Source organism: Monodelphis domestica, chromosome 7, assembly GCF_027887165.1.
Source record: "Monodelphis domestica isolate mMonDom1 chromosome 7, mMonDom1.pri, whole genome shotgun sequence".
NCBI lineage: Eukaryota > Metazoa > Chordata > Mammalia > Didelphimorphia > Didelphidae > Monodelphis > Monodelphis domestica.
The window spans coordinates 144,986,669-145,000,584 of record NC_077233.1 but is presented as its reverse complement, the minus strand read 5'-3'; the positions used below and the strand labels follow the sequence as shown (position 1 = coordinate 145,000,584).

The window sequence follows — 13,916 nt, the reverse complement described above, 5'->3', positions numbered from 1 at the left end:
ATCAAGGTAAACAAAAATAAAGTTCTGCAACTCAGTTGGAGCTGACATTCACCTATAATTCCCAAACAACTTAAAGTTTTTCCCTAAACTGTATCCTCCTTAGATTTCAGAAATCAGCACAGAACATGAAAATCACATTTGTAACTTACCTGAATTCTCTGCTTTCACTGTATCTCCTATTTGATGAGGCCCGTTGGGGTGCTGTTTCCATTAATAACTTCTGAGTTAGCCTGCTAGATGGAGCCGAATCTCTGCCATTATCTTCTTCTGTATCTTGGTCACACTTCCATTCCTCATCCTCATTCAAAGTGGGCAAATATCCAGGTATACCTTTCCCTGTCCCTGACCCAGGGCTCTGATCACTAAAGATTTTAGGGCTTTCCAAACCCGTCCTCGTGTATTCCAAATAAATATCTGATTTAAGGAACAAGGGGTAGGTGTTATCCTCCATCATGGATTGGACCTCAGTTTGGGCCTGGTCAAACATGGCAGGATCAATATGTTGCTTCATGATGCAATCTTTTATGAAACTCTTTGTAGCTGGTTTAGTCTGACGAGATACGATCCCATTATTATCAAGAATATATTTTCTGTAAATAGCTTTAGCCAACTTAAGCCTCTTTTCCTCATTGGAGTCACAGGGCTCCAATTTCCTAAAGCCACTGCAGGCAAACCAGAAGTCTAGCAAATCTGCAGAGTCTTCTTGCTTCAAGAAAGTCCTAAATAGATTTATTCCATCTTGATCATCCAGCAAAGAATGCAATGATTCAGCCCATTTCAAATATGGGGGTGTAGGTGAAGCACTTCCTTCAGGCTCATACCCCAAATCCAGATCTGATCTCCTCGGGGTGGCTGTGGAAGTTTCACTTTTAATCCCATCGCCTTTCCCAAAATAAAAGTTGTGGCTGACTGGCCTGGGATCTGTGGAAACCAGTTCACCTTCCTCACCAGGAACTGGGGGCCTGGGAGCATCTTCAGTGAAGCTCCCCCCAAGGTCCAAGGGGAAACCCTGTTCTTGGACATTCATTTTGGGGTTTTGTGTTCGTCAAGGGACAATGACTGCAGCACCCTAATCTCAGTACACCAGTACTTATAGTTCCAAAGTGAATCAATCTGTCCTGTTGAAACCATTAAGAGGACAAGGATTAGGAAAAGTAGTCCTGTAGAAATAAAGCTATTTAGGTTTTTTTCAAGACAAGACTACAGTACCCTGCCCTCCCACCAAAAGGATTGAAAAAGTATTTCTCAGATTTTCAGCAAAATAGTTATTTTATACTTTATCCATTTTTGCTCCACTATTCGGAACAACGAACATACAATGCTTTCTTTAACTCAAAATATGAACTAATTTGTCAACTTAATTACAAAACTATTCTTCTAATTAAATTTTACATAGACATATGTACTAGCTATAAAATTTGGTCTAAGGTATAGCTGATAGTTTTAAAATCAGAGGAATAATTCTTCTCATAAGGAAAAAGCCCCTCAACTACAAAAATATGACCCTAAACCCACCAAACCTGATCTTCGTCATTCCAACTTTTCTAAACACTATTTTACATAGCACTTGCTTTTTTATATACTCTTTTTAATGTAGAGTAGTTACTTTTTTAAAAATGGAAAAAGTGTAATATCTTTTGGCAATAACACCCCGAATACATATATTCTCTACATACCATATAAATTCTAAATTACAATAAGTTCAAAACAGGGGGAAGATCGGTGGCTCAGTGAATTGAGAGCCAGGCTTAGAGGCGGGAGGTCCTAGGTTCAAATGTGACCTCAGACACTTCCTAGCTGTGTGACCCTGGGCATGTCACTTAACCCCCATTGCCTAGCCCTTACTACTCTTCTGCCTTGGACTAATACACAGTATCGATTCCAAGAGGGTAGGGAAGGGCTTAAAAAAAAAAGTTCAAAACAACAGAATAAAAAAGAAACGTGTTTGATAACTTATGACCTACCCAAAACTGCCCTGGTAGGGAACACAGAATTGTTTTCAATTTTAAATATCCTTCTTCCCAGAAGAGTATATTTCTGAGGGCCCTAAACAAGCTGAAGGATTCCAAACAGGGTTAAAAAAAACATTAATAACATGAAATAAAAATATGGCTACTAGCGAAGGAAGTTTCTCTCATGACACAATTCTGTATTTTGATAACCAAATTATCATATACTAAATTTATAACAAAGTGTTAACTAAATATCTGAGTAGCTTTTATTAGACCAGGATGCTAAAAAAGACTTGACTCCCTCTCTCAGGCAGTCACCTAGCTGTAGCTATTTGCAGGTGGCTAACAAATTCTTATGACATCTAAGTACTTCCCTGATCTATACATGAGACATCTAGTTAAGTCCAAGTCCTCCAGTGCCACCTACTCTGGTACTAAGCCAAATTCTGGGTTGATGACTTATAAAATTCCCATGTGGTTTGACCACATATTTTAAACATTTAAAGTGGGTCAAGTGCTGAAAGGGAGATCATTGCTTTACAAAGCAAATCACAAAGCCTTGCAAATGAACCTGGCCAGAACCTTTAAAAATCAAGGTTGGCCTAATGAAAATTAGGTAGCAAGCACAAAATTATAACACTTTACAGTTTATAAATTACTTTCCTCACAACAACCCTGTGAGGTAGGAAATACAAGTATTATTATCCTCATTTGACAGATGAAAAAACTGACACTCAAGAGAAGTAAGGAAATTCATCTAAAGTCAAAAAGCTAGAAAGAGCCAAGATTACAACCAAGTCCAATGCTCTTTCCACAATACTATGTTGTTTCTTCTTCTGCTTCTTTCAAATTCATTTCTATGGCTCTCCCTGGGAATCTATATTTATAAAGGTATCATTTTGTTGCCTGAGATAGAGAACAGGGCACTTACAGATGGCTAGGAGTGAGTGGCACTGATAAATGTAGTTAGGTCACAAATATATGACCCAAATGGCATTTCTATTGCTAATGATTTCTAAAAAATGATTGGCTGGGATATAATCTCCATCTCAGCAGGGATAGCTAATTTCTTAAGGTCAAATCTCTCTATGTTTTGGTATCCAGCTGCTCAGAGACTACTTCAATTGAAAATTAATTTTTTCAACCAGTCCACATTTACTGAGCACCTGTGTGCAAAAGATTTCACTAGGCCTATCAATATGTAATATACTATTGTCCACAATGCCAACTTGTTGTGAGAATACCAAGGCAATTGACCACCCTTGAATTAGAATATACATGCCATGCTACAATCTTCGAGAAATGACTAAACAAAATAAATTTTCAAAGTGTAATTTACTAAATAATTCCCTAAAATGTCTGATGGTTGTGTGCTGCCTCGTAACACCTTTTTTCAATATAGTATTGCTGATAGCTAATTTAAAATAGCATTTTATGATTCTGTATTCATTATCTCATTTAATCCTCACAACAACCCTGTGAGGTAGGTAGTGACAGGATTATTATCTCCATTTTACAAATCAGGAAACTGAGGATCAAAAAAAGTGAAGCATCATTTGCTCAATCTAACACAAGCAGGTAACAAAAGAGTTTAAAACCCAAGCTTCTCAACTTCTAATCCAGTTTTTTCCCTTAATATACTATATTGTTTTCCTACATTGCTATCAAAAGCTTTTATTGCAATTTAATCTATGTATATCTTGTTTTATATTTTTGGTTTCTACTTATGCCCCACGCCACACTGAATTTAATAGGTCCTTAGTAAATATCTTTTTAAATTTACGATAAATTAGTGCCTTGCATATAGCTGACACTCAACAAATATTTATCAACTAATTTATTCTAAGCGAAATTTCTGAAATGCTTCGTTTTGGGAATTTCTTTCTCTGTATTAAAGCTCTCATAACCTTTATATTATGGGAATGGTAACAAAATTAACATTAAATACTTCATTACAAAGCTGAACTGTCAGAACATCAATACATAAATCAGATGTGTTATCCAATACACCCAAGCAAGCCTGGTATAAAAAAAATGAATACTAGTCTAGGAATCAGAAGTTGTAGGTTGCAAGTGATTTTGCCACTAATGAACTGTGTGACCTTCCTTTAGCAAAGTACTTAACCACCAGGGGCTTCAGTTTCCTCATCTGTCAAAAAAAGGAGTTGGAATCAATCATATCATTTTTTTCTGCTCTAACATTCTATGATCATGTTAAACATCTTTCTTCACAAAAATGAAATATTTTGGATTCTTTCTATTTATGAGGGTTGTCAATTAACACAAGACAAGAGACCTTTGGCATTTCTACAAATATCAAAAGGGTCTCCCAGCAAATCATGTAGATTGGTAAAACATATTCTATTCTTTGATTTTTCAGGTCTCCACCTGAAGTAAACCAATACAAAATCTATTCACTCAATCACTCAATAAAATAAACAAAATGCAGTTAAATTAATTCACACTAGAATAAAATGACCACAGATATGCAACCTGGCCAAGAGCCTAAAACCTCCAATGATAAAGTTCTTCCTTGAAAGGAATGTGCTTTTAAAAGTCTGATATGTCTTTATAATTTAGTGATTGCATAAGCTTCCTTCTTGAGTGCCATGTGTCTGGACTCTTTAAAAAGTAAACACAGATTAATTCTCCCCCCTTCCTTCTTTCCCACAAAAAAAAACCCCAAGAAACATATTTCAAATGAGACCAAGGAAAGACATTTCAAAAGCTACTGAAAATCCAACAGGAACATGGTCTTTTAAGTGACATCCTAACTTTTCCTCTAGCTGAATTTCTTAGAATTAAAACTGAGCTACTCTTACACATTGTTTCAGGTAAGGTACAATTTCCCACCTAACCAGACTATATGTGAACTCCTGTAGAAGTGCCTGTGGATCCAAGTAAACTTGAGACACTTCCTGCAGGGAGAAGCAAAGAACCTTATTGTGCAGTAAAAAAAAAAAAAGCTAATCTCCACAATAAAAAGCCTTTGTAAAAATATTTTCAAGTTGGGCTGAATGAAACCATCAAAGTATTGATATATTTACTCTTTTGTCTTCAGAAGTTAAAGTTTTACTGACTCCTTCTAACACTGTTAAGACTGCCTATTCCTAACACTTCCTCCTTGAGAGGGTGACTTGGGGAGGAGGGGGGAGGAATCACCATTATGGAGGCTTAATCTTACCTAATGTTACTATCATCCTAAAAGGTTATAGAAACAGGGGGAAACCTCTAAATTCTGAAGTCAAACTACAAACAACAAATAAATTGTACAAAAAAAACAACAGTAATTCTGTTCCAATTTGGGAGTATTTCTATGTCTTATTTTTTAATATACCTCCTTAAGTTCTAATTCTGGGATTCTAACAATTAGTCATATACATTTCTAACTTGCTTCAAATGAAGTGTCTGTCCTCTTCTCACTTGTTCTCTTCAATCCTATCCCCAATCTCCTCAAGTGGTCTACCTAGTGAGGCTTACTCCAATTTGATCCCACCTTACTCTAGTCTCAGGACTACTTATCTGGACCATCTCTTTATTTCTCTACAATGAAATGCAGACGCTCTCATCCATCTCTACCTCTTAACAAATTGGAATTTTCCTCATTCCACAAAATTTTGACAGAGTTCAGAGGAATGGGTGGGGGTGAGGGATTGTAGTCATAGCCTTCTCCTCAAATATTCCTCTTCATATATATTATTTCTCTATCCTATTTTACATACCCTAAAGTAGCTATATTTATTTCATGAACCTCTTTGGCCTCTGCCACAATCTCTTCTTGAGGCTCTCCTAATCCCTCACTTTCTACCCTCCATCTTCATTCTAACTTCACAGAGCCATCATTCAGCCTTCTTACACTCACCTACAGTTCTATGAGATGTAGACCTTATAAACTCACAAGTAAATCTACCTATATTCCCCCCTTCACCTAAGAACCCCCATATCTCCTGAGGCTCCTTTCAAAGATCCCATCTCATTCTCACTTTCCTGGAGCATCTCCAAGTCCCCTCATCACTCCCCTCTCTGGCACCCCCAGGTTCCCACTTTCCTCTCCTCCTTTCAGGTACCACTAACTCTCCTCCTCCCTCTTTCTCAGGCCCCTTTCTCTCAAGTTTCCCCTTTCTGCTTCTAGACAGGCTCAGCTCCCTTCACTCCCTTTTCACCCCCGGGGTTCCCCATCTCTCAGGCATCCTCAGGTTCCCTTTACCCTTTCCTCAAGCACTCTCAGGTCCCCTTCTCTTAGGTACCCCTAAATACTCCCTTTCCTTCCTTCCTCTCAGACGCCTCCCCCCAGGTCCCCTCAAAACGACTCTTCTCTCCTCTCAGGCATTACAGGTCCCCTCCCTTCAGGCACTTCAGCTACCCTATTCTCAGGCACCCTTCCCTCTCCTCTCAGGCACCCCCAGGTCCCCTCCCTTTGGGCACTTCAGTTCCCTTCCTCTCGGGCACCTCCAGATCCCCTTTCTCTCTACTCCTCTCAGACACCCTGAGGTTTCCCCCTTCCCTCTCTTCCTCACAAGCACCCCTAAGTCCCCCCTTACCTCTCCTTTCAGGCACCCCCAGTTCCCTTTTCTCTCTCCTCCTCTTAAGCACCCCCAGATTCCCCCTTGTCTCCCCTCCTCCCTCTCCTCCTTTCCTCCCTTCACCTCCCTCCCCCGGGGCTAGCGCTCCCTCGGGCCGGGCCCAGGCCTAGCGCGGGGCCCTGACCTTCCCCGCAGTGGCCGAGCTCTCTACAATGGGCCCGGCTCCTGGGCCAGCGGGCCCTCGCTCCGGGCCCGGGCCTGCCCCGCTCCTCGCTCCCCAACCCGGCCTCCCCCCTCAGGAATGCGCGGCCCCGGCCCGGCCTGGCTTCTTACTCACCCGCACGGCGGTGGCGGCAGCGGGTCCCGGTCCCGGGGCGGGCGGGTGGCCCGGCCCATGCGGCTCAGAGGAGGCCCGGCGGGCGGGACGGGGCGGGGGCGCGGCCCCGGGCGGTCCCCATGGCGGCCTCCGGGGCGGGGAGAGAAGTCCGCAGAGCGAGGGCAGCGGGCTGGGGCGCGGAGCCGGAGCCGAGACCGAGCGGAGCCCGAGCTGAGCTCGGGCTGCGCCGACCGCCCGGCCCGGCCCGGCCCGCTCCTGCCCCGCCCGCGCTCTTGCCTCTGCCTCCGCTGCCTCTGCTCTCCGTCCCAGGTCCGTCCTCTGGGTCCCGGCTCCGGCGCTCCGGCTCTCCAGCTGTGGCCCCAGCCCCGGCCCCAGCCCCGCAGAGGCGGCCCCTGCCCGCTGTGACTGCTCCTGCCGCGGTTCCTGCCGCCCGAGCCGGGAGCCTGAGCCCCCGAGCCCAGCGAGCTTAAGCTCGAGCCCAGAGCGCCCCCCTCGGCGCCGCCGAGAATTGCGGGGGAGGCCCCGGGCGGGGGAGGGGGACGGGGCGGGGGCGGGAAGGGGCGGGGCCTCAGAGAGGCGACGATATTGGGGGGTGGGGCGTGAGAGGGCTGGGCGGGGGAAAGAGGGAGGGAGGAGGAGCTCGAGTGGGAGGAGGGGCTGGAGAAAGGAGGCGGGAGGGAGGGAGGGAGGGAGGGAGTCGGGAAAGGGGGTGCGGCTGTGGAAATAGACCTGGTTTTGAAAAGATCAACAGAGCCTTGTAACCTTGAGAGTCACTTCACGTCACCGCTATCCAAGTTTCTCATCTGTAAAATGAAGGACTGCAATGCACCCCAATGAGCACTTCCACTACGAGTCCCTAATAGTGAGGGAAAGAGAAGGAAAAGATGAAGAGGAAGAAAGGGGGAAAGATAAAAAACAAAGATTGGGAGAGAGATGAGAGGGAATGGAGAGCAGGGGGAGGAGAGAAAAGAAAATGGGTAAAGAGGGAAGGAAAGAGGAGGGAGGCAAAGAAGAGGAAGACAATGAGGACTAATGAATAAGGACAGCAAGGTGAGAGTGGAGGATGGAGAGAACCTAAGACTAGCAGAGCAAAGAAGTTTGGGAGCTAGACGAGTCCGAAAGATGGAGAGAAGAAAATAATACCTACAAAAAAAAATTAAATAAAGTTGATCTATCCCAAATTCTCTGCTCCACACCTCAAAATCCCTCTTTTTTGTTGTTTGGTGGTGTGATTCTTTGTGACCTCATAGGGGATTTTCTTGGCAAAAATACTGGAGTAGTTTGCCATTTCTTTCTCCAGCTCATTTTACAAATGAGGAAACTGAGACAAAAAAGGGCTAAGTGACTTGCCCAGGGTCACACTGAAAGTAAGGATCTAAGACTGGATTTAAACTCAGGTCTTCCAGACTCCAGATTTAGCAATCTACCCACTGTACCACCTTAGCTACCTTTTTTTTTTAGTCACCCATTATCTTTTTTTTTTTGTTCCAGGCCCAGATAATCCTTTGACTTGAGATGGTGGTCCCATCCCTTCTATCTTCTCCAAATGTAATCATTTCCTTTTTCTCATCTTCAATATCTCCTTATCCAATGGGTTATTCCTACAAAAATATCCAGGTTTCATTCATCTTAAAAAAAAAAAAACTACTTCATTTGATAACTACTTTTCCCTCAAGCTATTGATCTGTATCACCCAAGCTATAGACATCTCTTCTTTTTCAAGATAAACTCCTCTATATCCATTTCTTCCCCTCCTACTCAATTCTCAGGGCCTTTCATTTTGACAATCTGACCCCAGCACTTCATTGAAACTGCTCTGGCCAAGGATATCTTTTTATTGCTAAACCCAGGGGCCTTTTCTCAGTCCTCATTCTACTTGATCTTGAACCTTTGGACCTGTGAATCCCTTTCTCCTTGCTTCTTCTCTGCTCCCCTGAATTACCCAAGATCATAGAATTAGAGCTGGTAGGGAAAAGAGAGGACAGCTAATCTAATCTACTTCTTTTAGAGAAAAGAAAACAGCCACATAGAGAAGATAAATTACCCATTACCCATCATAACACAATCTGAAACAGATTTAGAACCATCTTCCTGATTCCAGGTTCAGTGCACTATGCCACTGACACCTAACCACAACTTTCTTCTAAATGTTCCATTTTCAATCTCTTTTGCTAGATCATCATCACCTTCCTTGCCCACTAAATGCTGGTGTCCTTGGCCCTCTTCTTTTTCCCTTAATGTCCTCACCAACTCCCAATGGTTCAATGAACATGTCAACAGTCTATGAATCCAGCTTGGTTCTTTCTTATGAATTCCAGTCCTATGTCTTCCCCTGCTTGCTGTACATTTCTCCCAAGGTATCTCTTACCAAAAGCATGTCAAACTCAACCTAAAATCAGAACACTCATTTTCCCCAAAATATAGCCTTCTGGGGGAAGCTGGGTAGCTCAGTGGATTCAGAGCCAGACCTACAGACAGGAGGTCCTGGGTTCAAATTTGACCTCAGATACTTCCCAGCTGTGTGACCCTGGGCAAGTCACTTAAGCCCCATTGCCTAGCCCTTACCACTCTTCTGCCTTGAAAGCAATACACAGCGTTGATTCCAAGATAGAAAGTAAAGGTTTAAAAAAAAGGGGGGGGGGGAGTGGAAGAAACATAACCTTCCAAACATCACTATTATTCAGTCACCTCCTACTAAGAACAATGGAATCATTCTTATTCCTTCATCTTCTTTAGTCCCCATATTCTATCAATTGTTATTACCTCTTTCATAACATCTCTAGCATCAGTCCCTTTCTCACACTTTACATACAGCCATCACCCTAATTTAGATCCTCATTTCCTCTTACTTAGATTATGGCAATATCCTCCCAATTGACCTCAGTGCCTCCAGACTCTCCCCTCTCACATCTGTCCTCCATACCAGTTGTCATACTGATATTCACAAAATAAAGACAATAGTACATACAACCCTTCTCAAAAATCTTCCTTAATTCTCTAGTCTCTAAAATACCTTAACATGGAATCTTAAGACATCCACAACATGGTTCCCACCTTTCTAGTCTTTTAAAATTCCAGACCCGTAACCTTCTTGGTATCGTGGATCCCAAACAGTTCTGACACTCCAAGTCTTTTATTTATTTATTTTTTGGTTAAACACTTACCAATTCTAAGACAGAAGAGCTGCAAAGACTAGGCAATCAGGGTTAAGTGATTTGCCCAGGGTCACACAGCTGGGAAGAGTCTGAAGCCAGATCTGAACCCAAGCACTCACAGCCTTAAACAGTTGTCTAGGTCCCTGAGAGGTGAAGTGACATGTCAGGAGTAGACTTGAAGCCAGGTCTTCCTGACTCCATTATGGCACTGCCTTTTCACCCCTTTCCAGTCTTTCCAAACCTTTCCCTAGCTTCTATTAAAGGATTCCTCAGATATCACACGATGCCTTTCCTGACCTTGTTATCATTCTCTCCACATGAAAATATTTTTTGTGATCTTGATTATATTTTCTATTTCCTTAAGTTCATGCTATATTCTCCCAATACAATGTAAGCTTCCTGTCTTTGTATTTCTAGTTCCTAGAATAACACCTTATACACGATAAATGGTTAGTTAATAAAAATCTTTGTTAAATTAAACCTAATTAGTAACCACTGGTTTAGTGTAGAACAGTGGAAAGAGAGTTAGTCTTGTGGTGGAAAAATCTTGGATTCCAGTCTGGCCTCTGACACATACTGACTCTGAGACCCTGAGCAAGTCATTTAACTTCTTAATACTCTAGGTAACTCCAAAATAATAAGTTAAAGAGCAGGTTGGGGGAATTTTTTTCAATCTGGGAGTCCCCGATACCAATGAAACCATAGATCCAGTCCCTAAAAAATGATAAGACCCCCAAATCCAAGGGCAGTTTATATGTAGGGGAAGATAACACATAAGTTAGCATTTTAAACTCTTAATTTATTTTTCATTGCTCTATCTTCCTCCAGTGCCAATGATCTGGGAACAGCCTCTGGGAAACCTTACTGAAGAGTTAAAAAATATAAATTCCTAAGAGTCTCAAAATACTAATTTTAATGCCACATTGATACATTACCATTTTCTACAAAGCAGATCTAGAAGATAGGCAGAATGGAACCACTTAAAGGAGAAGAGGCAAGAAGATGACCTTCATTAGTGCTGTTCTAATTTGAATGGCTTCCTAGAATTCTGTGCATATGCATTTTTTTCATTCATGTTGGGTTTTTCTTAAAAACTTTGGGGAGAGAAGAGGGTGGGTAGATGGAATGGGATCCCAGAAAAACTAGATGCCCCAACCTATCCTTCTAATGCTTTTTTTTTTTAGGCCCTTACTTTTCATCTTAGAATCAATACTGTGTATTGGTTCCAAGGCAGAAGAGTGGTAAGGGCTAGGCAATGGGGGTTAAGTGACTTGCCCAGGGTCACACAGCTAAGAAGGATCTGAGGCCAGATTTGAACCTAGGACCTCTCATCTGTAGGTCTCAATCTGCTGAACCACCCAGCTGCCCCCCTTTCCAGTGCTTTTAAAAATTGTATCACTTCCCAGTAAAATGTGAAATTCTAATCAGACAAGCCATTAGACATTCTGTGCTCCAAAATGAAGATGAGAATCCCAACCTCTAAAATAAGTCCATGTATTTTTGGACAACTAGATTTTAGGTTTTTTTCCCTTATATGGAATAAAAAATGTTCCCCTCTGAAATTTTTCCTCCTTGTTCCTAGTTTTCTCCTCTTGGGCTAAGTAAAACAAGTCAAATCCTTCCTCTACATGACAGTTTTTCAAATATTTGAAAACACCTGCTAATCATAATATCTGGCACAAATCAGGCACTTTAAAAATTCTAGTTGATCAATTACTTGATGAAAAATATACCAGTGTAACTAGGTGGCTCAGTGGACTGAGAGTCAGGCCTGGGGTCAGGAGGTTCTAGGTTCAAATCTGGCCTCAGATACTTTCTAGCTTGTGTGACCCTGGAAAAGTCTCTTAACCTCAATGGTCTAGCCCAGTGACGGTAAACCTATGGCACAGATGCCAAAGATGAATGGAGCAGCTCCCCTCCCCCTCTATTGCCTGAGGACATTTTTTCACATCCCCCCCCCCCACCCAGCAGCCCAATGGGAGAGCTTTCTCCCTCCCCTGTGTGGGGTAAGGGTGGAGGTAGGGCACGCCTGACACTCAATGAAATGGGGGCAAGGCCTGGAACTCTGTTTCTAAAAGGTTTGCCCTCACTGGCCTAGCCCTTACCTCTACAGGTACTTAGTATCAACTCTAAGACAGAAGGTAAGGGTTTAAAAAAAAGAATGCAACAGAATGGTTTGGTATAATGGAAAGATCACTAGATCAGAAGTCAGAGAACTTATTTAAGTGTATTTGAATGCTGGTTTTATTATATTGAATACTGGTGGTGCTATTCAGTACCTTTGTAACCTTTGACCAGAGACTTTATTTCTCTGGTTTCAGCCTCCTTGTTTGTAAAATCAAGGGAGGAGGTTTAGACTAATTCATCTCAAAGATGACTTGCTGCTCTAAATCCATTGCTTTTTTTTATTCATAGCTCTCCCTTTCTCTCTTTTTAAAAATGTCCTCAGCTCAACCATTCACAAATTGGATAACTTTGGGAAATTCTTTTACTGTTTCTTCATATGTAAAAGAAAAATAAAGTTTGCCCCCACTTAACTTGCTCTTTTTAAAGCACTTTAAAGTGAACTATTACTATTACTATGGCTCACAGCATTCTCTGTCTTGCCCTCCATACCATGGGCTCCTTTTCCCCAGAACCCAACCCTACTTGATTTTCTTTCTCATATCAGCATAATCCCATTGAATTGCTTCTTTTGGTGAGTGGTATGTATGGGAATCTTATTGAAGGGATGGTGGTTAGGAAGGAGCTCTCCAGTTTTAACCAAGAAACAGAGAGCCACTATCTTAAGGTACAGAATCTGAGAATTGGAAGGAACAGAAATGCAGAACTGCAGAATGTCAGGATTAGAAAGGACTTTAGTCAGATACCATCTGCTCTGTCTCTTGCTTCCCATTTCCAGTCCAATCTCTGCCCTCTGACAGTTAGGGTTGCCCTCTTGTTTTTCAGGGAGTTCCAAGATGGTGATTGTTAGGGAGGCAAAGTATTGCTTGTTTATGTACATTTCTAGATCTATGCTTTTGGCTCTTTGGGCACAATAATTGGTTAATGGGAATGGATGATAGATATATGATGAGAATGTCCTTTTCCCTTACCTCCATGAAGGCTGTTAACAAGGAGGATTGAAAACCCTTCTTTTATAGGTGCTAAGAGTCATTTGGGCCCAAATAGACAATAACAATAATAATAATAATAATAATAGCTAGCATTTATATAGTACTTTAACATTTGCGATGTGTTTCTGGGCAGCTAGATAACTCAGTGAATAGAGAGCCAGGCCTAGAGACGGGAAGTCCTAGGTTCAAATCTGGCCTCAGATACTTCCTAGCTGGGTGACCCTGGGCAAGTCACTTAACCCCCGTTACCTGGCCTGTACCATTCTTCTGCCTTAGAACCACTATTTTATATTGATGCTAAGGCAGAAGGTAAGGGTTTAAAAAGACAACAAATGTTATTTCATTTGATCCTCACAACCACCCTAGGATACAGCTACAATTATTACCTATTACCTTGTTACACATGAGGAAACTCAGAGAGACAGAGATTAAATGACTTGCCCACACAAACTAGTAAGTGTCTGAGATGTGATTTGAACTTCCAGATTCCAAGTCCAACCAACACTCTAGTCATGAATCACCTCGTTGCCCTTATCTAAGAATTAAATTTTCAATGTTGAGATAGGAGAAATTTTCAACTGCTTTTAAGGACATAAGGGAAAAGATATTGAGAAGCAACAATAACCACATAGATATTTTACAAGATATTAAACAGCAAATATGGTCATGATCATAGATTTTTGAGAGCTGGAAGGCATCTTAGAGGTTACTGAGTTCAACCCCCTGATTTTACAAATGAGGGAATTGAGGTCCAGAAAAGTTCTGAAGTGACCTCAAGGTTAGTATCTGGGGTGGCCTCCAAACTCAAATCTTCCACACCTCTTTCCAGGACC

At 42.0% G+C, this 13,916-nt stretch overlaps 2 protein-coding genes across 3 annotated transcripts in view; both read right to left on the bottom strand.

The window, feature by feature from the left end:
- The window catches only part of AXIN1 (axin 1), a 188,665-nt gene extending 181,714 nt beyond the window's left edge, over window positions 1-6,951 (bottom strand). The window contains exons 1-2 of one of the 2 annotated variants that reach the window (XM_001364971.4): window positions 6,813-6,951; window positions 150-1,118 (exon numbers count right to left, since the gene is read on the bottom strand). In XM_001364971.4, the coding sequence (XP_001365008.1) occupies window positions 150-1,027 (878 nt within the window). In that variant the 5' untranslated portion in view covers window positions 1,028-1,118; window positions 6,813-6,951. Of the gene's footprint in view, window positions 1-149; window positions 1,119-6,812 lie in introns of those variants that run through there. The other variant, XM_056805760.1, reaches the window with a different exon arrangement.
- Window positions 6,809-12,971, bottom strand: LOC130455590 (basic salivary proline-rich protein 2-like). The gene is made up of 2 exons (XM_056806284.1): window positions 12,838-12,971; window positions 6,809-7,541 (listed from the first exon to the last, which is right to left on the bottom strand). The coding sequence occupies exons 1-2, from the start codon at window positions 12,969-12,971 to the stop codon at window positions 6,809-6,811; spliced, it is 867 nt and encodes a 288-aa protein (XP_056662262.1).
- Window positions 12,972-13,916: the final 945 nt, after the last annotated feature.